At 50.5% G+C, this 22,679-nt stretch overlaps 2 protein-coding genes and 1 long non-coding RNA gene across 3 annotated transcripts; 2 read left to right on the top strand and 1 right to left on the bottom strand.

Annotated features, from left to right (window-relative positions):
• Positions 1-1,750: 1,750 nt before the first annotated feature.
• On the top strand, positions 1,751-4,292 carry prnpa (prion protein a (Kanno blood group)). The gene is made up of 2 exons (XM_088624577.1): positions 1,751-2,013; positions 3,462-4,292. Exon 2 carries the CDS (start codon positions 3,474-3,476, stop codon positions 4,080-4,082), a length of 609 nt encoding a protein of 202 aa, XP_088480703.1. The 5' UTR covers positions 1,751-2,013; positions 3,462-3,473; the 3' UTR covers positions 4,083-4,292.
• Positions 4,293-5,519: 1,227 nt separating this feature from the next.
• Positions 5,520-10,052, top strand: LOC148674454 (uncharacterized). Its single transcript, XR_015935313.1, has 3 exons — positions 5,520-6,005; positions 6,112-6,829; positions 8,214-10,052. It is a non-coding gene; the product is annotated as an uncharacterized LOC148674454 (long non-coding RNA).
• A 1,857-nt stretch (positions 10,053-11,909) lies between these two features.
• Positions 11,910-21,816, bottom strand: LOC148674453 (uncharacterized). Its single transcript, XM_088624578.1, has 2 exons — positions 21,658-21,816; positions 11,910-17,057 (listed from the first exon to the last, which is right to left on the bottom strand). The coding sequence occupies exon 2, from the start codon at positions 17,036-17,038 to the stop codon at positions 15,479-15,481; it is 1,560 nt and encodes a 519-aa protein (XP_088480704.1). The 5' UTR covers positions 17,039-17,057; positions 21,658-21,816; the 3' UTR covers positions 11,910-15,478.
• Between the last annotated feature and the right edge of the window lie 863 nt (positions 21,817-22,679).

Below are 22,679 nucleotides of genomic sequence, written 5' to 3'. Positions count from 1 at the left end.
CCCACTGGAGCTCAGCAGGTGTGAGCCTGGTCAGTACCTGGATGGAGACCTCCTGGGAAAAACTAAGGTTGCTGCTGGAAGAGGTGTTAGTGGGGCCAACAGGGGGCGCTCTCCCCGCAGACCATGTGGGTCCTAATGCCCCAGTATAGTGACGGGGATACTATACTGTAAAAAGGCACCGTCCTTTGGATGAGATGTAAAACTCTGTGGTCATTAAAAGAGCAGGGGTGTAACCCCGGCATCCTGGCCAAATTTCCCCTTACCAATCATGTCCTCTTAATAATCCCCCTCTATGAATTGGCTTCATTACTCTGCTCTCCTCCACACTGATAGCTGGTGTGTGGTGAGCGTACTGGCGCACTATGGCTGCCGTCGCATCATCCAGGTGGGGCTGCACATTGGTGGTGGTGGAGGGGAGACCCCATTACCTGTAAAGCGCTTTGAGTGGAGTGTCCAGAAAAGCGCTATATAAGTGTAAGCAATTATTATTATTAATAATATTATTTGCTAAGATCCCTGAGGCTATCTTTTTGAAGGGCAGGGGGGGTCTCCCACAGTTTTATATAATCTGCACTGCGCCATGCACAGGACCAGACCAGCCGTGTGCCCCCTTGTCAGAGTAAGGAACACGCAGGCTCCACCCAGACATGATCCAAGACGGAAAAGTTCTGTAGTCCTCTCCGTTAGCAGCAGGCTCTTATTCCCAACAGCTTGGAGCTTGCAAATGAATTTGCTTGCAGGGAGCGGCTCAGAGCTCAGGACTGAGCTCCAGGGAAGAGCAGGTCAACTGAATTCTCTGGTAATGAGCAATCAGTGAAGTCAGTGGCGTTCAGTGCGTTTCCTAACAATGTTGTGGAATCATGCTCATCAGGAGCTCAGCAGGTGTGAGCCTGGTCAGTACCTGGATGGGAGACCTCCTGGGAAAAACTAAGGTTGCTGCTGGAAGAGGTATTAGTGGGGCCAACAGGGGGCGCTCTCCCCGCAGACCATGTGGGTCCTAATGCCCCAGTATAGTGACGGGGATACTATACTGTAAAAAGGCACCGTCCTTTGGATGAGATGTAAAACTCTGTGGTCATTAAAAGAGCAGGGGTGTAACCCCGGCATCCTGGCCAAATTTCCCCTTGGCCCTTACCAATCATGTCCTCTTAATAATCCCCATCTATGAATTGGCTTCATTACTCTGCTCTCCTCCACACTGATAGCTGGTGTGTGGTGAGCGTTCTGGCACACTATGGCTGCCGTCGCATCATCCAGGTGGGGCTGCACACTGGTGGTGGTGGAGGGGAGTCCCCATTACCTGTAAAGCGCTTTGAGTGGAGTGTCCAGAAAAGCACTATATAAGTGTAAGCAATTATTATTCATATTAATATTATTATTATTACCCAACCATGTTGTTGAACATGCCTTCCTTCACACAAACAGCTGGATGAGGGCCTAGGCCCTGAGCCCTGAGCAGGCACCCCTCACTCAGTTACTAGAGAGCCCACCCAGCCACACCAGCCCGGAAACTGCTCCAGTGGCCCCCACACCACAGCACACACTGCCACACGGGCCTGGCTGGCCGTCTGGGTGTGGGGTTAGGAGACGGAGGGGTCAGGGAGGAGGAGATGGGGCACAGCCAGACAGAGAGAGGAAAGCAGAGAAAGGGAGAGGGGGAAAGACAGATATGTAGAGGACGCGAGAAAGAGGAGACTGCGGACGAGAACCCGGCTAGCTGTGAAACACAATGGGGAGGCTTGGCATTGATCCCGTTGCGCTGGAGCTGGGGGCGGGGTGGGGTCGCCCACTCCTATTGTTCCTGGTCCAATCCGCCAGGAGGGGGAGGAAACAGAGTGGGTCCACCCAGGGTGGCGGCTGAGGGACAGCTCCCGCGGTGCTGAACGGGGGCGGGGTGGAGAGAGAGAGAGAGAGAGAGAGAGCCTCCAGGATCCGCAGCGTGACAGACGCTGGACGCTGAGCTCCTGCCCCTGCTGCACAGCCCCTGTCCTGCGGGCTCCGCGCCCTTCCCAGGTAGGCAGTGCAGTGTCCCGTTTGGGAAGAGAGCACATTGCCGAGTAAGCAGCGCCATGTCTGCAGTTCTAATGACCAACCTGAGTCTGACGCTGGGTTTTAGAAACTAGAATTCTTTCATGATGACAGTTTCATTTTGTATCTGTGCATCTATTTTCTTTCGGTTTCTCAAATTACTCTTTATTGGCTATTGTCTAGTTTTTTTAAAATTCCTTGTTTCATGAGTACTTTCTTGTTTCTCTTGCCATCACTGAAGCATTTTGAGACATACCTGTAGAGGGTCGGATTTTGGTGTTCGTAGGCTCCGGGTACTTTCACTCCAAAATGTGCAAAAAGAGGGGTAAACGCTAATTGAATCACGTCGATTGCCATGATGCACTTTGAACTATTCTAATGTTAAACCACGTGATTGATGGAGCAAGTCGAGCGACCATCACTTCGACACTTCTGGTTTCTAGAAGAGCCGCTAGATAGCGTCTGATCCTTGATTTGGAGCACCTAGAGTCGAACGCAAGCATGTTGTTTCAGCTCGTTTTTCGTTAGTCACTAGTGTTTCCCTCCTTTGTAGGCCCTAAGAATTTAGTAGGCCCTAGGCACTGTGCCTACAGTGCATAATGGGAAATCCAGCACTGAACACATATTCATGTGTATGTAAATATATCACTGGGGCCTCTTAATATGACTCCAACAGGAAAGGTGCTCAGTTGAGTGCAGATTGAGCTCCTTGATCGCAGGTTCGAACCTTGGTTATGTCACTAGCCAGCTGTGAGCAGGACTCCTCAAGAAGAGGAGCACAATTGTCCAAGCACTGCTGAGGGTAGGGTGGGGTTACTCAGTCGGGGTTCTTGGTGGTACCCTGTGGCCTCCTGGGGGCTTGCACACACTTAGGCAGTGAGGGACATGCGACTCTTCCAATCAGCACTGCTTGAGTTAAAAGGTGATTGGCTTGAGGGCGATCAGGTGGGAGGAGTCTGTCTACACTTCCTCATTCTTCCCGTGTGCAGTCGCAGTGTTTGTAGATGCCAGCCCAGATGTGAGAAACACACAACTGGCTGTTCCAAATTAGGCTACCCTAAAAACGTTGTTGTATATTTTTCTATATTGAAAGTCTTCCAGTGTTTTCTTTAGCTGAGTTCTTAATCAAAGGCTAATTGTTTTGAGCTTCCAATTGGATGCAAGTTTGTAAATTTGCTCTCAGCTCTAAGAAGGTAGGGTGGGATTTGTGATTGGTATCAGCCCTGTACCACTTTCTGAGGTTCAGAGCCACCCTCCTTGGTGTGCTGTCTAAAACCAACTGGACATTAATTTTCAAGATGGCTGTCAAGAATACATCCTGAATAGTTTAACTGGAATTGCAAGTTTAGCAATTACTAAATAGAGCTGTAAGTTATGAGAACTGTAGATCACAGGATATCAACGCTGTTTTTTCTCTCCCCTCTTTCTTTTAGGCCTCAGCAATCATGTGTCACAGAGGGCTGGTTCCACTGTGGGTCGTCCTGTTGCTTCTGATGACACTGATCCCCACAGCCCAGTCGCGGAGGGGCGGGTCAAGAGGTGGATCGAGGGGCGGGGCTAGAGGCGGGGCAAGAGGCAGGGCAGGGGGCAAGGGCAAGGGCGGGACATGGCGAGGAATCAAAGGTGGGTCGCTGGGAGGGGTCCGGGGCGTGGCTTTGGGCGGGGCCAAGGGAGTGGCCACAGGAGGATGGTTGGGGTCTCAACTCAAGGGCCTGCCTTCCCACATCTTGCCCAAGATGGGCTCAACCAATCAGGGGCTGAGGGTGGGGGGGGCGGTGGCAGCCGGGGCCATGGGGACAGTGGCACTGGGCTACGGGCTGGAAGCTCTGGGCGAATCGCGGTTGCACAGAGGCTTCGACATGGACTCCTCCAAGAAAGACCCCGCGCTTCTCTACGGACATGGAATCGGACTCCGGAACCAGTCTATTCTTCCAGTCTTCTTCCCTGGACACTTCCATCACGGAGCCTCGGACCCTGGGCCCACCTCAACGACAGCTGTCATCATCACTGGGCTGGTCTTTTCCGTTCTGCTGGGCACCTGGATAAGAACCTAGGAAGGCGGGGAATCCTGGCGAGGACTGGCAGTGCTGACTGTGTACAGCAGTGGCCAAAGCCTTTAACACTGCTCTAGCACCACTCTCCTGTCGGTTTCTGTATCTGATTACGATAACTAACCCGACTCTTCGGCCTTGAATAGGCTACTGTACCTTGAATCCAGTGCATAATTCAAATATAAAGTCTTTTAAAAGACCCTGAAAAACAAATACCCTTTTTTGAGCTGATTGAGAAATTTAAGCTGAATTGAACACCAGACAACCTGGTCACACCTTCATAATCTGTGACTCCACACCTTGGTGTGCTGGAAAAGTCCTGAAGTCTATAATGATTTACAGATACATACGTGCATGTTGTTGTTGTTTTTCTGCACAAAACAAGTATAGTAAAACATGGTAAAAGAAGCTGGGTGCCCAGAAAGAGCCCAGACCAGCTAATCCTAGCCATGCCACTACAAACTCCAGTGGCGCAATTGATAACGGCACTCGAGTCCCTGCGTGCATGGTGACCTCCTTGATTGCAGTTTGAGCCTGGATCAAAAAGCGGTAAAGCAGCGTGAGTCGGCCGGTAGTCTCTTGGGGATAGGTGAGGTTGGCAGTCAGGCAACCTCTCCCCTAATCAGCTCTGATCTTCCGCTTGGGGGCTGTGCTGTGTGTGACGTTTTAATAGACGATTGGCTCAAGGGTAGATAGGTGGGAGGAGTCTGTCTGCACTTCCTCGGTCTCTCCCGTGTACACTCGCGGGCTTGGTAGCCGTAACGTAACGTGAGAAGTACACAGCCATTACAGATCAGGTGGGGAAAAAAACAAAATTGCCGATTCTGATTATTGACAATTTTTAAGAAAGGGTGGTCTGAGTCTCCAGCTTGACTCTCCTTCGAAACATTTAAAACGGTTTACTTATCGTGGTCCAACTGCTCTCTGAGAGCGCCTTGATCACTGAGACCTCAAGACCTACTGTCGAAGTCTGTGAGTAATCACTCACTCGGGTGGGGTTTCGTGGGACGTTCGCGTATTTACAGATCCTTTCAGACTAGAATTGAAAACGCTGCTCTGTTAAACTGCCCACTGCGTATAAAGCAACAGACGTAGGAAAATGGTGGGTAGCTGCGTCAGCATGCGTAGGCTGCAAAGGAACAAGTAAAAGGTTTATTCCATGCTGAAAAAAAGAAGAAAGAAAACAACGTTTCGGCTGTGGAGCTTTCTTCGGGTGCGAAGAAGGCTCCACACCCGAAGAAGGCTCCACAGCCGAAACGTTGTGTTTTCTTTTATCTCTTTTCAGCATGGAATAAACTTGTTCCTTTGCAGACATGGACAATGGCGCCTAATTGCAGCCTCACTATTTAAGATTCCATTCTTTTATAAGAGGTTAGCAGATGTAATAGGCTTGAGGGTTTTACAGTAAATGTTTAATTCGTTTTAAAACTCAGTCCCGCTTCCTCATACTGCCCATGTTTATCCCGAGCTTTTATCTGTAACGCGAAACCTGTGACCAGCGTTTCTGCGGGCAGATTAATTTCTCGTCGTAGACGCCGCGCTGTCAGGCCGGATGCCTGATACTCGCAGCCCCGGCCGCTGTATCTTGAGACCTTGCTCGCGTACAGGACTTCGTGGGCATCGTCATAGTGGGCAGGGCAGGACGCACTCTGGAAACAATCTGCTCCGTGGAAGAAATCCCAATGGTGTTTAATACTCTGATGTGGAGTTTTTATTTGGTCAAGGGTGCTGCTGTTTGAAGTCGTGAACGTCGGATGCTGGAGACTTCAATCAGACTCTGGCTGGTTTCCAGCGGGCTCTGAGCAGGAGGTCTCGCCGCCAGCTGAGCTGCCTAATTGAGACACTGGACAGCTGCGCTCTACCGGGAACACGCCTGTCCCCCTGCTGGAGTTCGGGCATACAATTTCAAATATTGATGTGGCCAAGGTACATCATAATGAGATTACGAGGCAGTTAAGGTATCCGAAGGCTGTTTTCCTGAACACGCAAGCGCACTGAACTGATCTTTTGCCTCTCTCTCTCTTCTTGTCAGATGCGCCCAGCGCTCCGGGCTGTTGGATAACATTACTCGGCGCTCTCGGCTTGCAGAAAACGTTTTGTAGTATTGTTCCTGCTGCGCGTACTGAACGCAGGTCAGGTCCGTGCCTACAGACCGTTTCAAGCTCAGTATTTCCCAGCCCTGCTGGTTTGGGAAATACGGACCGGCCCCGTGAGGTGAGATGGAAGATATTTCCCGACATCGCTGAAGCCCCCGGCGGATAGGAGCGCCAACTCCCCGCCCTTTCGGGCAAAGCTGCAGTGCGCTCGGACTGCCTGCCCGTTTCGGCGGTTTCCGGTCGTCGGATCAATAAGCTATTGACCCCCCGGGGGAGGGGGTCAGATCACGGACTGTATAGTCTGCAGGCGTGCACGGAGACGAGCATACAAAGTCGTTTTTATTTCCCCCCATTGTCGCAGCTCTGCTTTCGCGCTCATGCCCGGCGCGGCGAAGCTCCGTGAAGCTGCTCCCTCTCCTCTCTTTGATAGAGAGAGCGCACACACTGCATCTGTTTGTGCTCCGAGGGGCAGTCCCGGCCAGGCGACCCGGCAGTCGCAAAAGTCGAGAGCCCCGGGGGAAGGCTGTGCGCGTGCCGTTGCGCAGATTCCTCCTTCCGTTCCCACGGCAACGCCTCTCTGCTGCTCACGCTGTGGCGCCCGGCTGAGGCTGTTTAAGTTTGTTTTGGAAAACTTAAAAGAAAAATCAGTGCAAAGTGAGGATATTTACAAATGTTCCGCTGAATTTATAATGGGTTAGTTTATATAAAAAAACGACCACTTTTATAGATACATATGTAAGAGTACAAGAGTTACTGCGAAATAAAGTAAAATTATAACTGTTCTGTTACCGTTGGGACTGTAGTAAAAGTGCAGTAGGACAGTGCTGTTACAGTGGGGACTGTAGTAAAAGTGCAGTAGGACAGTGCTGTTACAGTAGGGGACTGTAGTAAAAGTACAGTAGGACAGTGCTGTTAGAGTAGGGGACTGTAGTAAAAGTGCAGTAAGACAGTGCTGTTACAGTAGGGGACTGTAGTAAAAGTGCAGTAGGACAGTGCTGTTACAGTAGGGACTGTAGTAAAAGTGCAGTAGGACAGTGCTGTTACAGTGGGGACTGTAGTAAAAGTGCAGTAGGACAGTCCTGTTACAGTAGGGGACTGTAGTAAAAGTGCAGTAGGACAGTGCTGTTACAGTGGGGACTGTAGTAAAAGTACAGTAGGACAGTGCTGTTACAGTAGGGACTGTAGTAAAAGTACAGTAGGACAGTGCTGTTACAGTGGGGACTGTAGTAAAAGTGCAGTAGGACAGTGCTGTTACAGTAGGGGACTGTAGTAAAAGTACAGTAGGACAGTGCTGTTACAGTAGGGACTGTAGTAAAAGTACAGTAGGACAGTGCTGTTACAGTGGGGACTGTAGTAAAAGTGCAGTAGGACAGTCCTGTTACAGTGGGGACTGTAGTAAAAGTGCAGTAGGACAGTGCTGTTACAGTAGGGGACTGTAGTAAAAGTACAGTAGGACAGTGCTGTTACAGTGGGGACTGTAGTAAAAGTGCAGTAGGACAGTGCTGTTACAGTGGGGACTAGTAAAAGTGCAGTAGGACAGTGCTGTTACAGTGGGGACTGTAGTAAAAGTGCAGTAGGACAGTGCTGTTACAGTGGAGACTGTAGTAAAAGTGCAGTAGGACAGTGCTGTTACAGTGGGGACTGTAGTAAAAGTGCAGTAGGACAGTCCTGTTACAGTGGAGACTGTAGTAAAAGTAGTGTAGGACAGTGTTAAAGTCCTGTTAAGTAGTGGCTGCAGTAAAAGTACAAAATTACCCGCCTGCTTGCTACGTGCCAAGTGCCTTGAGTCACTCTCTTTAGCTAAGTCAAATAAAGAGCAGCGTATTAACAGAAAAGATTAGAGCACTAAGCCCATGCCCTGTGATTGTGCCAGAAAAGAAGATGAAAACATTTTAGTTCGTGCATCACAAATATTCATGACAGTGAAAAAAAGCCAAAGCAATTTTGATAACCTCCAGCCCCCATGAAAATGATATTGAAAGCGTATTGCGGTATTGGATATGTCATTCTCAATGGTCCCACTGTGCTGTACCCACAGGGAGAGGTCTCTCAGTCGCTGGCGTCCCCAGTGGGACCTGTAGCCTAGCAACATCAGAATCTCTTCCAGCTGAGAGCGTCGCCATGGAAACAGCTCCCATCGCTACATGGCTTTTGAGGGTAGCTGGCACAGGACAGGTATTTTTAAGATGATTAAAAAAAATGGAAAAAAACCACTTAAAAAGGTATTTTCCATTTATAAATCATTTTTATTTTCCCAGATTATTATTCGTGTTATTAGTATCAATATTATTGTTGTAATAATTATATAGACGAGTGATATTATTATTATTAATGCTATTATTAATGCTATTGTTTTTATTATTAGTCCATCTGTGCATTGGTTTTACATATCTGAATGACATGAACGAAATTGTCCAGTTTAATCGATGTTTTTGTTTCCATTTTGACCACTCAGATGGTCAAAATGGAAAGAAAATACATTTTTAATCAAAACGCTCAGTACAGCGGTCATGTCACAGAAGGTGACGTCACGTAAAGAATATAGCCTATTGTCTGATCGGGTCCTCGTGATCCACACTGCCGCGCGTGGATCTTGCTTTTAGAGTCTCGGCATTAGCGCGATGTTATTATGTGTCTCTGTTGCACCTGTCCCTCGCCAACCCCACGATTGTCATTCCAGCAGTCCACGCCGCACGGCATTTATTATTCATCCTTCTGATTGAATTGACATCTCTTAATTATTAATGTCAGCGCCGCGAAACAAAGGAGAGATCGCGCTGGCCCAGTGCACACGCGTGTTACCTGTGCGTGTGTCACATGGGCACGCTGTCCTGAATGAGGACTGTTCCCGAGAGGCCTGGGGAGGGGACAGAGACATTATCACAGGATTCCAGTGGGACTCCAGTTACGGGAAGAAAGTGTGCAGTGTCGGGATTTTCGGGACAGGCAAGACATGCTCGGAGCGCGCGTGTGCTGGTTTCCCTTCCAGCCAATCAGAGGCCGGTGTCGTCACTCCTAACCAATGAGTGCGAGAGACGAGTCACCGCTGAAACTCAGTCAGGTGTCTGGCGCTAATTGAAAGGGACTTTCGGGAGGACGGTGGCGGAGGTGATCGGAGATTATTTAGAACCGCTTATCTTAATAACAAGTGAGACGGTCACGACTGAGGTGAGGCGGGGTGAAAGCAATTCCGTGGAGGCGTTTTGGTGAGTTTTTGCTTTGCATAGCAAACGACAAGGAGTATGCGGCGTGCAGCACACGCCAAAGTCTTTCATTTCAAAATCGATTCCTCATTATCGGAACAAGATCGGAAAAATGGTTGGAAATGCGCAAAGGCGGCTGATAGCGGGTCCGATCTTGTGAATGAGGATTCTGTGTGTGTGTGTGGCTGTGGCTGATCGCAGTTCATGATCTATCCTCTACACGTCTCCCGGGTGCACACAGAGGAGACGGCGCTGGAGTGACGTCATGGAGAGCGGTCGAGATGAGATGGTATAATTACGGACGATCCTCAAGAGACGTCTTGGCTTGTTGCCGATTTCTATAAAAACTGTATTCAGCAGGGCAGGAGAATACACATGTGGAAACATTTTTTATAGTACTGCACTCTCACTGGACATTCCCCAACTTATTAGTGATGATGTCATAAATGTATATGGACAAATAAACCCTAATATGTCAGAAAACATCTTCTTGTCAAGTCCCAAACACAAGTTGGCTTCAGCGTCTTAGAGTTATACCTCATATGTGACCTTCAAAACCAACAAGATTAGAAATTATATTAAAAAACAACACCATATGGAACCCGATTCCAAATTTGGTCTTTCAGAATATAGGTGGTCTTGACTTTTTGTTAAAGTGGAATTTTGATAAATTAATCATGATTTTACTTATATCCATCTTTAATATGCAGGCATAATATCTAGGAATGATAATTTCTCACCTCATGCATACTATTTATGGGATAACAAAGACATTAAGTACAAATTAAAACACAATTCTTGCAGACATGGTATAATAATAAGAATGTTGTATATAGAGAGTAGTTTACTTACTGGACGATGAATTTTTGAAAAAAATTCAGATTCTAGTTAACCCTGGGAATATGCCATAGTCTTTGATCCTATTCCTGAGAGTGGTGAGTTTTCATGACTCTGTCAGTGTTGACCTACCTTCAGAACTCTGTGCTCCTGACCAGAGGGCTGTGGGTGCAAATCCCAGCTGGTGCCACTGGTGCTGTATCCTTGAGCAGTGCACTTTATTCAGAATGTACCAGCACATGTGACTCTGTGAATGGGCACCAGACTGGCATGTGAAAACATGATTGCTTTTGGCTAAAACTAACCACTCTGATATTTAACTGTGTTCTATTGGTGGAACAGTTACAACTGGAAATCACCCCATTTCCTATGTGTAGTTCACTGCTCCCTCTTTGTGGGCACAAGGTGACAGTGCACTGGGGTCGCCCAGTACTATAGAGTCTGATGCAGTGAACATGGAGGGAGATAGCCCAGTATAGGAAGACAAGAGGGATATAAAGGCCTCATTGTTGTGCATCGTTGTCCAAGACAAGGTTCAAGTTGGTCATGGTGTTTCACAGCTGACTGATCCAGAGAACCGATCCGGGCCACTCGCTCCTATAAGAGTGGCCCGGAGAACATCTGGCAGAAAATAAAGCTTTGTGTTGGAAAGAGGTGTATCCATTTAGGCTTTTAGCCTAAGAACAACTTTTAATAATCAATTTTTCTGCAGAAGGGGGAATGGGAGAAGGGGCAGGAACTGTTGGGACAAATGTTACAAATTCTGGAAAGAGCTGCCTGCCTGTGCTCGAGACCCAGCAGACAGCTCGGGTTCGAGATCCACCTGCTCGAGATTGCAAGCTCATGTGAGGGAATCAGCTGTTAAAGGAACAGAAGCTTTCTAGACGCTGTGGGGAACCCAAGGTAAGCAGAACATTAGAATGTATAGGTAAGCATAGAATTGAAATCGGGGGGATGTTAAGTTAAAATTGTATAGCACGCTAGTGAGGCCTCATTTAGAATATCACGTATAGTTTTGCTCCACATTATCAAACAGATGTTGCTGTTCTGTAATCAGTTCTGAGAAGGTAAATCAGAAGCATTCTGGGGATTGAAAGAATGTCCTGCACTAACAGGTTGAAGTATATTAATACATTAATATTGTTTCATATATTAAAAACATGGGGGTCCATGTAAAGATAGTTGGCCCATTCAAATACAGCCATGGTATCATTCAAAATCCTCAGAAGAACTGACATCATCCTCCCAGCAGGGTTCTTCAGAATCAATACCGCAACATGAACCAGGTGGAAACTGTGTGCAAGTGCATTTAAAACCGAGAACAGGAGGCACGTACACTAAGGGTGGCAGGAGTGTGGATCTGGCTTCCCCGCCATGTTGTTAATGCCAACACCCTGGCTTCTTACCAGAGAGAGCGGGTTGGGTATCTCGAATCCATAAGTTTCTACCTGCCACTGGGGCTAGAAGGGCCAGCTGGCCTCTCGTGTGTACCTGCTGTTGTGTTCTAGAGCTCCCTCCACCTTGCCTTCCCAGGTGCCCTCGCTCTGACCTTTGACACGGGCGCTTTAGTGCGAGCAGTCCTGCTGCGAACGTATGGGAGTCTTTGTTGACTGCAGGTCGGCGCCAGTACCTGCTGAGCCCGACCTCTTCCGGACTCCTCTGGGAGAGTCTTAAAGAAACAAGCAGGAAAGGCGTTTCCCGAAAACCCACAGCGTCCTTTATTGTGTTTGACTGCGATTATATACAGAGATATGCAGTAAGCTAGCGGGTGCACTCAGTGGGCAGAGGGAAGTGGAAACGCATCAGAAAAGACTCTTACAAGCTCATACACAGTGTGTAAATTCAGCCCAGTATGCAAACGCTAAGGGTTTATCTGTGTGGGGGCGTATTCACAAAGAATCAGCATTCCTGGTATTGCAAAGGACCCGCTGTCCGTTTTCAAACAGGTCCAGGTCTTTTCCTTTCTGTTCCAGTCCCTCTGGGTCTCCACAGCCGGTTAGTTTCACCGGGACTTGGCGTCCTGTGCCCAGGCTGCGCTGGGTTCTGAATCTCGCCCGCCAGCTCGCGGTCAGCCACTGCACCTGGTGTAGACCGCACTGCAGGCTGCGTCCTTGACTCAGTCATCTCCAATTTGCCCAAAGGGAAGCAGGATTACTCCGCTGGCCTGCGGTCTGCGCACCCCGAAGAGAGCGGGCAGCAGAGAGCGCGGCACAGAACCGGTCGGCTTGTCATCCTCTCGCAAGCCCGCTTGGCTCGTGCTCGAAGAAAATCCGATCCAGCGGTTTTCCTTTTGTCACGTCAATGAGTTACGCGACAACCTGCCTCCTACAACTACATCGCTGCAAGAGAGGATGGCTCGTCTCTTCCTGATCCGTCAGGTTCTGCCTGTGGCCCTACAGGAGAGTGCTGGGTCCAGAGTTCTACAGAACCACAGCAGGAGAGCCACGGTCCTGGGGGCTTATGGGGAACTGGAAACTGCTAACTAGCATGTAACCTTGGATTAATTAGCCAAAACCCCGCTCCACTTCAGCCACTCCTAGCCCAGGTGGACCACACACCAGAAGACCATATGGTTCCGTACAGCACCTGCGGGTGCCGGCACAAGGCAGGTGGTGATTTGCACCTCATTCATGATTATTACCAATGCCTTAAGCTGTTAAGTAATGGAGACCAAGAATTTGTCTCTAGCTAAGTGACTTATTGTTGCACATGCGGACCTCTGGGACAGGTCTCTCCTGAAGGACAGGGCTCAAGTAGGCTCAGGGGCTCAGTAACTCACACAGGGAGTCCGCTGCAGAGCTGAGGTCTCATGGTGGAACCTCCACAGAAACGAGAACACCTACTAGCCCCCACAACTACGAATAAAGAGCCCCACAGTCACTGTCACTCTCCACTGCCCCCTACAGAGCAGCACTGCTGTGCAGGCCATATTAAACCATCTTACCAACAGCACTGTTCAGCAGGTTCTCTTGTTCATGCAATATTTATAGACACATAGTTAACAAGTATTTGTATACGTATGACAGGGAAACAGAGAAGGAAACCTGCTACACCACAGCTGTATGAACATGTTTTACTTGCCACAGGGTGTCGAACAAAACAGTTCCTGTGAAACCAGGCCAAATGTACAGAACATTCATATTTCGATTCACTTCCATGCAAAAAGATTCAGTATAAGGGAGCCAACTACTAACATCCATCTTCCCGCTGTTGACTTTAAGGAAGATGCAGCTCGCTATTGTTATAAGGTAAGTTAGCTGCATCTCGGCACAAGCTGGAATTGATCTAGTCTTCCCATAAATAATCTGGAATGCCAATATGGATTTGAGGCAATGATTAATGGATGTCCAGTTGTTAGGGGTCAAGTGATGGGATCTGAAAACTACTGTAGAAAGCTGTGTGCACAGGTTTCTAGCTATCTGTATAAATACAATATAAATATTCCTGCTAGTCTCGGAGGAGAGAAGCCAGATAATGTTTTTTTTTTTCAGCTCTTATCACTCCAGGTGAAGAGCAGAGTCTCACTTTTTTTCCAGTAACAGGCTCTGGCCCGAGCTCGTGTGGGTTTCACTTGCGTCCCCGTGGAGAAACCAAGGAAACGGGGACGTGTGCAGATAAACCCCCGGGCTCTCAGGCCTGCCACCTGTTCCTTTTTTTTTTTTTAATCCGCCTTTTCTTAAAAAGTGCAACGAAACTGGCAGTGCATTGCATTTCTCTAGGGCAGTACCCCCTGAAGGGTGGCCGCCAGCCACTACTGGGTCTGTGTGTGTGTGTGTGGGGGGGGTTATTCCACACACACACTTTCTCACGTGTGTGCGCACATTCTCCACACACACACACACACACACACACAGCATTCCAGTGCCTCGCCGATAAACCGGCCGGGGCGACGCATTGAGGGCGGGTACATTACTGAGTGCACATCACCAGCTGATCCGTCAGGTTTCCACATGTAACGGAGCAATAAAACAGTCGGTAGCGTGCGGGGGCCCCAGAAATGTGTGGGGATCGAAGAGGGGTCCGAAACCCTGGAAGGGGCACCAGCGCTTCTTCTGCTATCCAACGGCGGCGGGCACTTCCTGCAGGGATTGGCGGCGTGTGGGCAGCTGGGGCTCGGGGCACATCGGCGGGCAGGACCCGGCCCAGAGGGAGCTGGGTTTCAGAACCCGCCGAACGCGGCCCCTGACCCACGAGGGCTCGGTAGAAGAGCCTGAGGTGGCTCTGCTTCGCCCCCCGGAGGCTGCTGGGTCTGGGGCACACAGTGACCGGCCCTGTATTTATCCACCGCTGCTCTGCTGACCCCAGAGCCCACCCCTCCCCCTCCTTCTACAGGCCCTGGGCACCTCTTCGAAAGCAGTGAATTCAATTACAATGCATAACAGTACAAACTGGTTTTAAAAGACCAGGTTAACATCAACTTTGTACTTCTTCTACAGCCAGTATGCTGCTTTGCAGAAGTCTTAGACAACAAAGCACATTCAGGATTCTCTACAGTAGGTTTACAAATAAGCAAAATATGAGCATCTGCGATTTACTCACTCTCCATTGAGGCTTCTACTGCACTACACGGCAACAACATTTCCTTGTGTTTAGCCTGTTTAGCAAGGGGGATCACTAATTAACATTGATCTGAATCGTTATAAAGCCACGCAAGGTACACAATACATGAGCAGCCGATATGAAGGACTCTAGCAGCTCATCCATCAAGTTCATCAAGCAATCTAATCGGCCCGCTGTCAAGTGTCCCTCGTTGACACGGTCCATTCCTCTCCACACCTCCAGAGAGCTGACAGGCGAAGAGGCAGCTCTCTCAGGACTCACTGTGAGCTTGAAACGAAATGGCTGGGATGTCTCTGAGCGAGCACGCAGAAGGTCTAAGTCTTTGCAGGGCAGTGTGTATGCTGTAGCTGTTTTAGGATTCATGCACAGACATGTACAGTGCAGGCTTCATAAACAAGGTGCTTTGTCGGTAGTTTCAGGGGCAGGGGCTGCCCTTGTCCTCTCGGGGTGAAGACGAGGAGCCCGTGCACGAATGCACCAGTTCGGTTATAGAACAATAAGAATGCAGGGAGGCTAAAAAGGCTTGAAAAGCCTGGAGCTGTGAGAACCACATCCCAACTAAAGGGGTTGGTTTTTTTACGCTAGCTAGGGCAACTTCTCTACATCGCTGCTGCTCTCCCTGCTCCACGCCCTCTGAGAAGTCTGTGTGGTCCCCTAGTCGGGGGGGGGGGGGGTTGATTTTACTGTTCTTTCCGTTTCAGGATCACTGCAGCAGTAGGGTGCTGGTCAGTAGCGTGAGAGAGGTTGTGACCAGCAGTACCAGCCCCTGACAGAGGGGGAGCTGTTGAGTCCCCGCCCCCTTGGGGTTGGGCGCACCGCGGGTGTCTGTCTGCTTCTGCAGGTAGCTGTCGGAGTAGGTGATGTACATCTCCACGCAGCGGCGGACCTTCAGCTGCTCGATCAGCTCCGGGTAGCCTATCTCCATGATGCTCACGGTGTCGTTGTCGTCCTGCTCCTGCTCTTCCAGGCTGGGGCTCGGGATGCCTGGCCCCTCCCCGTCAGGCCCTGTGCCCTGTGGTGAGGGCATCGCCAAACCGGCATCGGACACAGCCTGGGTGCCGTTGGCGGTGCTGTTATTCACCTGGCTGGGCAGCGTGCCGTTGGGCTCGGCCCCGGGGTTGCCGGGGGCGTTGCCAGGGGTGTGTCCGGGGGCGGGGCCGTCACTCGCCGGCGGGGGAGTGGCCTCGGGCTGTGGCAGGAGGTCGGGCCTCTTCATGCAGTTGTCCATGAAGCTGTCGTAGCCCTGTGGCGGTGGGTTGTACTGGTAGTCGCGGCCGTAGTCGTTTTCGTCGGTGGAGCGCGAGCCGTAGCGCCGCCACATGTAGTGGTTGTAGTAGTGCGCCTCCTCCGGGCTGTGGAAGTTGAAGTTGGGCCGGGGGAAGCGGCCCAAGCCGTAGCCTACCGCCATGCCCGCCACCACGCCCACACCCGCCGCCATCGCCGCCTTCTTCCCGAAGCCCTTGGACTTGTGCGACGGGCCGTAGCCCATGTCCTGCGCGGTCCTGGAGAAGGGGGAGCCGCCGGCCCCGTAGCCTCCCCCCCCGTGACCGTAACCCCCAAACCTCGGGCTCGGGAATTTATTATTCGGGTTCCAGTTGGGGTACCCTGCTGGCTGCCCCCATCCCTGACCACCCCCCGGATACCCTGCTCCCCCTGGATAGGCGTGGGGATATCCCCCGGCCGCTGGGTACTGATTCGGATAGCCTCCCGGATTTACCCCTCCTCTGGCCGGATACTGATTGGGGTATCCCCCGGGGTACTGATTCGGATACCCCCCAGCGGGGTATTGGTTTGGATAGCCGCCAGGATTTGCCCCAGCCCTCCCTGGGTTCTGGTTGGGATACCCCCCAGCGGGGTATTGGTTTGGATAGCCGCCAGGATTTGCCCCAGCCCTCCCTGGGTTCTGGTTGGGATACCCCCCAGCGGGGTACTGGTTTGGATAGCCGCCAGGATTTGCCCCAGCTCCCCCAGGGTTCTGGTTGGGATACTGCTGAGGATAGCCCCCCGCCGGGTACTGTTGCTTGGGGTAGCTCCCAGGATTGGGCTTCCCGGCGGCGGTCCCCGTGTTGCGCGTCTGCCCCGTGCTGCCCGTCTGGCCCGTCTTGCTCTTGCCGAAGTTCCAGCTCGAGCCCTTGCTGCCGCTGGATTTTGACCCTCCTCCCCGGGAGCCCCCCCCACGACCTTTGCCCCAGGCGGGGTCGCAGTGCAGGCCCAGGAGCAGAAGAAGAGCCAACAGGGAGAGGCGAAAGGCAGGGCGAAGCATGGCTGCAGCGTCCCACCACCTGCGGGAGAGAGAGGTCGAAGGTCACAGAGAGGACTCCTGACCTCCACTTGCCACTGGCCCAGGAGGCTTCTGGGAGAGGACCAGTGGACCAGTGGAAACATGACTACCCTCATGCTAACTGTTATGGTCAACCAGGCAGGTCTTATTTCAGGTTTCACGTGGCTCCAGAAAAGCCAGCACAAGCCGATGAATATTTCAGACCTTCAGTCTTTGAGCCAGTTTACACAGGCAGGTGAGCGCAGACAAAATAAGACGAACTATCCAGACTTTAACTGCTTCATCGACACTCTTGCTACATATGCGTTCAGCGGCATTCAGTCACTCTGCTTTCCAAACTTTGTAAATTCTGTCAGCTGAATGTGCCTGCTGGGTGTAATCGGCCAGAAAGTTAATAATTCAAGGCTCCTTAACATCCGCAAATATGCCACATGCATGGTTTCACCTGAACGACTGAATCAAAGCCTCAGAGGCAGAGCGTTTCAAAAAGTAGAAATGACTGATTTGTGGAATTTGCATTTAAACGGCTCCGCGTCTTCGGACATGTTCTGCAGGGCATGGGACAGTTATAGCCTGGCCCAGTTCTGTGTCATGTCATGTTCCTGCATCCCACAGCCCTCTACCACAGCGGCTGAACACTTCTCCTCTGCTTGCATTTTCCTTTGTTTCTGTCTGACTGTTGCTTCTTCATAAGAGGTGCTACAACCAATATTTGTGGTACTGCTTTTTTGCTAACCACAGTCATGTTTTCTCTGGTTATGTGTAAGTTGTGCTATTCTTGACATCTTTGTGTGTTTTGGTAAAAAGGAAGTAATTGCACATTTTCTAACCCTTCACCTAATTCAGAGCCGAGGTGTAGCCGGAGCCTATCCCAGCAAGCACTGGGCACAACGCAGGGTGTTGGACAGGACACCAGTGCATCACAGGGAACAGGGAACAGGGAACACACAGACACAAACACACACTCTCGCACCAGGGCCAGTACTCCCAGAAGCCAATTAACCCAGCAGCATGTCTTTGGACTGTGGGAGGAAACCAGAGCACCTGGAGGAAATCTACGCATACATGGGGACAACGCACAATAATGGCATCACCCAGTGTCTCTACACAACGCACAATAATGGCATCACCCAGTGTCTCTACACAACGCACACTAACAGGGCACCACCCACAGTGTCTCTACACAACGCACAATAACGGCATCACCCACAGTGTCTCTACACAACGCACACTAACAGGGAACCACCCACAGTGTCTCTACACAACGCACACTAACGGCATCACCCACAGTGTCTCTACACAACACACACTAACGGCATCACCCACAGTGTCTCTACACAACGCACACTAACAGGGCACCACCCACAGTGTCTCTACACAACGCACACTAACGGCATCACCCACAGTGTCTCTACACAACACACACTAACGGCACCACCCACAGTGTCTCTACACAACGCACACTAACAGGGCACCACCCACAGTGTCTCTACACAACGCACAATAACGGCATCACCCACAGTGTCTCTACACAACGCACAATAACGGCATCACCCACAGTGTCTCTACACAACGCACACTAACGGCATCACCCACAGTGTCTCTACACAACGCACACTAACAGGGCACCACCCACAGTGTCTCTACACAACGCACAATAACGGCATCACCCACAGTGTCTCTACACAACGCACAATAACGGCATCACCCACAGTGTCTCTACACAACGCACAATAACGGCATCACCCACAGTGTCTCTACACAACGCACACTAACAGGGAACCACCCACAGTGTCTCTACACAACGCACACTAACGGCATCACCCACAGTGTCTCTACACAACACACACTAACGGCATCACCCACAGTGTCTCTACACAACGCACACTAACGGCATCACCCACAGTGTCTCTACACAACGCACACTAACAGGGCACCACCCACAGTGTCTCTACACAACGCACAATAACGGCATCACCCACAGTGTCTCTACACAACGCACAATAACGGCATCACCCACAGTGTCTCTACACAACGCACACTAACGGCATCACCCACAGTGTCTCTACACAACGCACACTAATGGCATCACCCACAGTGTCTCTACACAACGCACACTAACGGCATCACCCACAGTGTCTCTACACAACGCACACTAACAGGGCACCACCCGCAGCGTCTCTACACTACGCACACTAACGGGGCACCACACACAGTGTCTCTACACAACGCAAAATAACAGGGCACCACCCACAGTGTCTCTGCACAACGCACACTAACGGCACCACACACAATGTCACTACACAACGCGCAGGATGGTTTTTCCTCTTGCGTTCACAAGGTATTTTTGTCCTGAAGAAAAACAAAAGGTTGCACAATCCCCTCAAGATGTCCTGGGATTACCAGAGGGCTTTGTGACGCGGAGTGTTACCTTCATCAGGCCCAGGCAGGGGAACACCTGACACGACCTACTGTAGGAGGCAGGTCAGGAACGGAGCTGGGCAGAAATATGAACTGGACAGGCTGCAGCCTTTACAAACTGGGCTGAACAGGTGAGAATATCAGATCCTGAATAACCAGCGGACAACGTGGACTAATGTACAACCCTCTGCAGATTAATTAGCCATGGATAAATACACATACTGTAAATGAATGTCAGGTATAAGGACTCATTTCTCTTTCACTTTTTTGTCGTGCACAAGATCAGCAACCCCTGAGCCTGGGGGCACTGGAGACTCACCTAGGAGATAGAGGGCACAAGCCAGGATACCCAGCAGACTAGACACACGCACACACAAACACACATACACAGACACGATTGCACACACAGAGACACACACACACAAACACACATACACAGACACGATTGCACACACAGAGACACACACACACATAGACACGATTGCACACACAGATATGCTCACACGCACAGACGCACACGCACAGAAACACACATGCGCACGCAGAGATGCATCAGACACACCCATCAGCCTAAACCGCATGTCTAAAAAAGGAAGCTGGAGCACATGACAGACCCACACAGCCTTCCAGCAGAACATGCAAACTCCACACAGACAGGCACCCAGGACTAGACCTGAGCCCAGGATCCAATGGGCAGCAGCACTATCCATAGAGCCACCCAAACTCCATGCCCTTTTAAAACCGTCTTTCAGTGGCACTACCTGTAACGATTAATTACAGATCTATGGGTGTGAACTATTTGTGTTTCTATACTAATATTCAATGCTTTCTCGTTTTCCAGTGTTCCGAGTTCAGTGCCCAGTGACGACGCGCTGTCTACTCTACTCCAACCTAGAGGTCTGCTACCCGACCCCAAGTATCGGGTTTCGGGCCGGGTTCAGGTCGGTTTTTCACGTACAACTTCGTACACGTACAACTTGTTTTCTTCTAAGTGAAAATGAATTCTTATTACTTTATGTTTTAAATGTATTTTTATTAGAAGAAATTCGTAACGCGCTCGCCCGTTCTCGCTCTCTCTCTCTCGTATGTGTGTAACAGAGCCTACAGTGCCTAGCTAACGGATATCAGCCGTTCCCCACTTTCACAAGTATTACAGATTGATAAAATACCAGTTTTTTCTCGGCGCACGGGATTTTCTATCAACTCAAGCGCACAGCAGCCGACACAGAATCCGTCTGTGTGTGTGTGCACCTGTGTCTACTCGCTCTGAGAGGAATAGAGTGACCGATTTAGGGTTCGGCTTTCAGATTGGGCAGTACCATTCGGGCTCGGTCGGGTCGGGCTTCAATTTCACGCCCGTGCAGACCTCTACTCCAACCCCCGATCCTGGGGTGGAGAAATTCGCCCCCGCCCTTCCTTGTCTCCATCTACGCTGATCTACCGCACATATGTTAGAACGCACGAGCGCGCCCGTGTCCCCCCCCCGCCCGGGTCCGCGCGCCGGCGGCGGCACCTGCGCCTGTCTGTGTAGATGGCGTGCGCGCGCTCCGTGCGCGCGGAACACGGGCTTTCAGAACAGCTTCGGCTCGTGGCGTGGTGCCCCGAGCGGCCAGTTATCCTCGCTCGAGCGCGACCGTTACTTCCTCGCTTTGAGCTCCGCTCTACCGCGCATCGCATCCTACTGTACATCCCTGACGCTGGAGTTTAAAATGGCGCTGCGCACGTCGAAAACAGTCGGTTTCTGCCCGGTACTACACTGAGGGGGAGATAAAATGTTCCCATCCTTTCTGTGTGGAGTATATGATGTTCGTATTATCGGATAATGCGGGACATGGACGTTTCTGCTGCCGTTAATACATTTCCCTGGGTATTCGTCAACCCACTCCGATCTCTTGAATACCGCTTCTCCACCATTGGGAGCTAATGAGATCACCTCTCTACATTTTTAAACCCGAGATTTTATGACACTGGTCTACAGTAAATATAAGTGCTGTCAACACATCGTGCCGCAAATTTACCAGCATATACCAATCACGTAACTTTTTTTTAAAACAACATCAGTTTATCCTGAGATTGAAGTAGCCGAGAAAAGACTGCAAAGGGTTGATTTGCCTTCTGTCTGAAGCTGTCGTTGACCTAACACGCATATATAGCTAAATACCGAACCCACTCAAGCCTACCTTATCTCCTGTACAGTTACTGTATGTAGTGCTCTGGCACCGCCCTGGCTGTGTCTGTGTCTCTGCGGCGCTTGTCTGATGCCGCTGCTGTCTCAGTGCGATCGCAATGACGGCTGGCCGGAGCGCAGGCTGGTTTTGAGCAGCGACAGGCGAGGGGGAGGAGTCTCGCCCGCTTCCCGGCTCTGACACTTGCGGTGGGATTAATCCCGTCTAGAGGGAAAACCGATTCCCGGGTCGCCACACTTACAAGTGGACGGAAAAAAACAGCAGGACCCGGGGTTCACGACGTGTTAACGCGCCTCTGGGGCTCCCACTTTTCACTCTTTCATTTTCTTTCAAGGAGAAATTTCACGGTCCCCCGGTATGAATCGACATTATTTGTTTTCAATGTTTTTTTCACGCTTAACTCCTCCCAAAATACAAACACACACACACACGTACACAGACTGGGGTGCGCAAGCGTCGGAGATCAGTCGCTTAAACTACATTCCGCAGGAACACAAACCCGCATGGGTGTGTTGTTTCCAGTCAGTGGCCAAAAATCTGCTGTTAGGAGCAAAACGTCCCCTTTGTTTTAGGAAGAGGCGCCAATCGAACTACACGGCTTGGCCCATCATGGAAATCAAAGGAAACTTCACCTTATCTGGACCGCTCCGCAGTGTCCGACACAAGCTGCTATTGGCAACGAGCGAGCGGCACACATGACGAGCGACTGACCCACCAAAGCAGCTTGGCCGGTACTGTGACTGCGATAGTCTTGAATAGCACCGTCTTTTAACAATAAACTGGAAGCAATAAACGGAGCGTGAATTAGTTTATTGTGTAGCAGAGTTCAGCATTAAAACGTCTATAAGGGCCCCTTATACAGCTCCAAGTATCTTTTATCATAGGACATAGGCCACGGACTATCCTGATAAGGCAATCCAGTATAGGATTTTCTAGAACGGGGCCGGTTCAGTCAGTAAATGAAGCGAACTTTCCTAAACGTCTTTCTGTTAAAACAAAGAAGCGAGAATTACTCG

This window comes from Lepisosteus platostomus, chromosome 3, assembly GCF_059453375.1.
Source record: "Lepisosteus platostomus isolate fLepPlt1 chromosome 3, fLepPlt1.hap1, whole genome shotgun sequence".
In the NCBI taxonomy this organism is placed as follows: domain Eukaryota; kingdom Metazoa; phylum Chordata; class Actinopteri; order Semionotiformes; family Lepisosteidae; genus Lepisosteus; species Lepisosteus platostomus.
This window is presented reverse-complemented; position numbering and strand designations above follow the sequence as displayed.

Excerpts from the sequence above, each read along its gene's own strand:
- prnpa (XM_088624577.1), top strand. The coding sequence starts at position 3,474 with ATGTGTCACAGAGGGCTGGTTCCACTGTGGGTCGTCCTGTTGCTTCTG.
- LOC148674453 (XM_088624578.1), bottom strand. The coding sequence starts at position 17,038 with ATGCTTCGCCCTGCCTTTCGCCTCTCCCTGTTGGCTCTTCTTCTGCTC.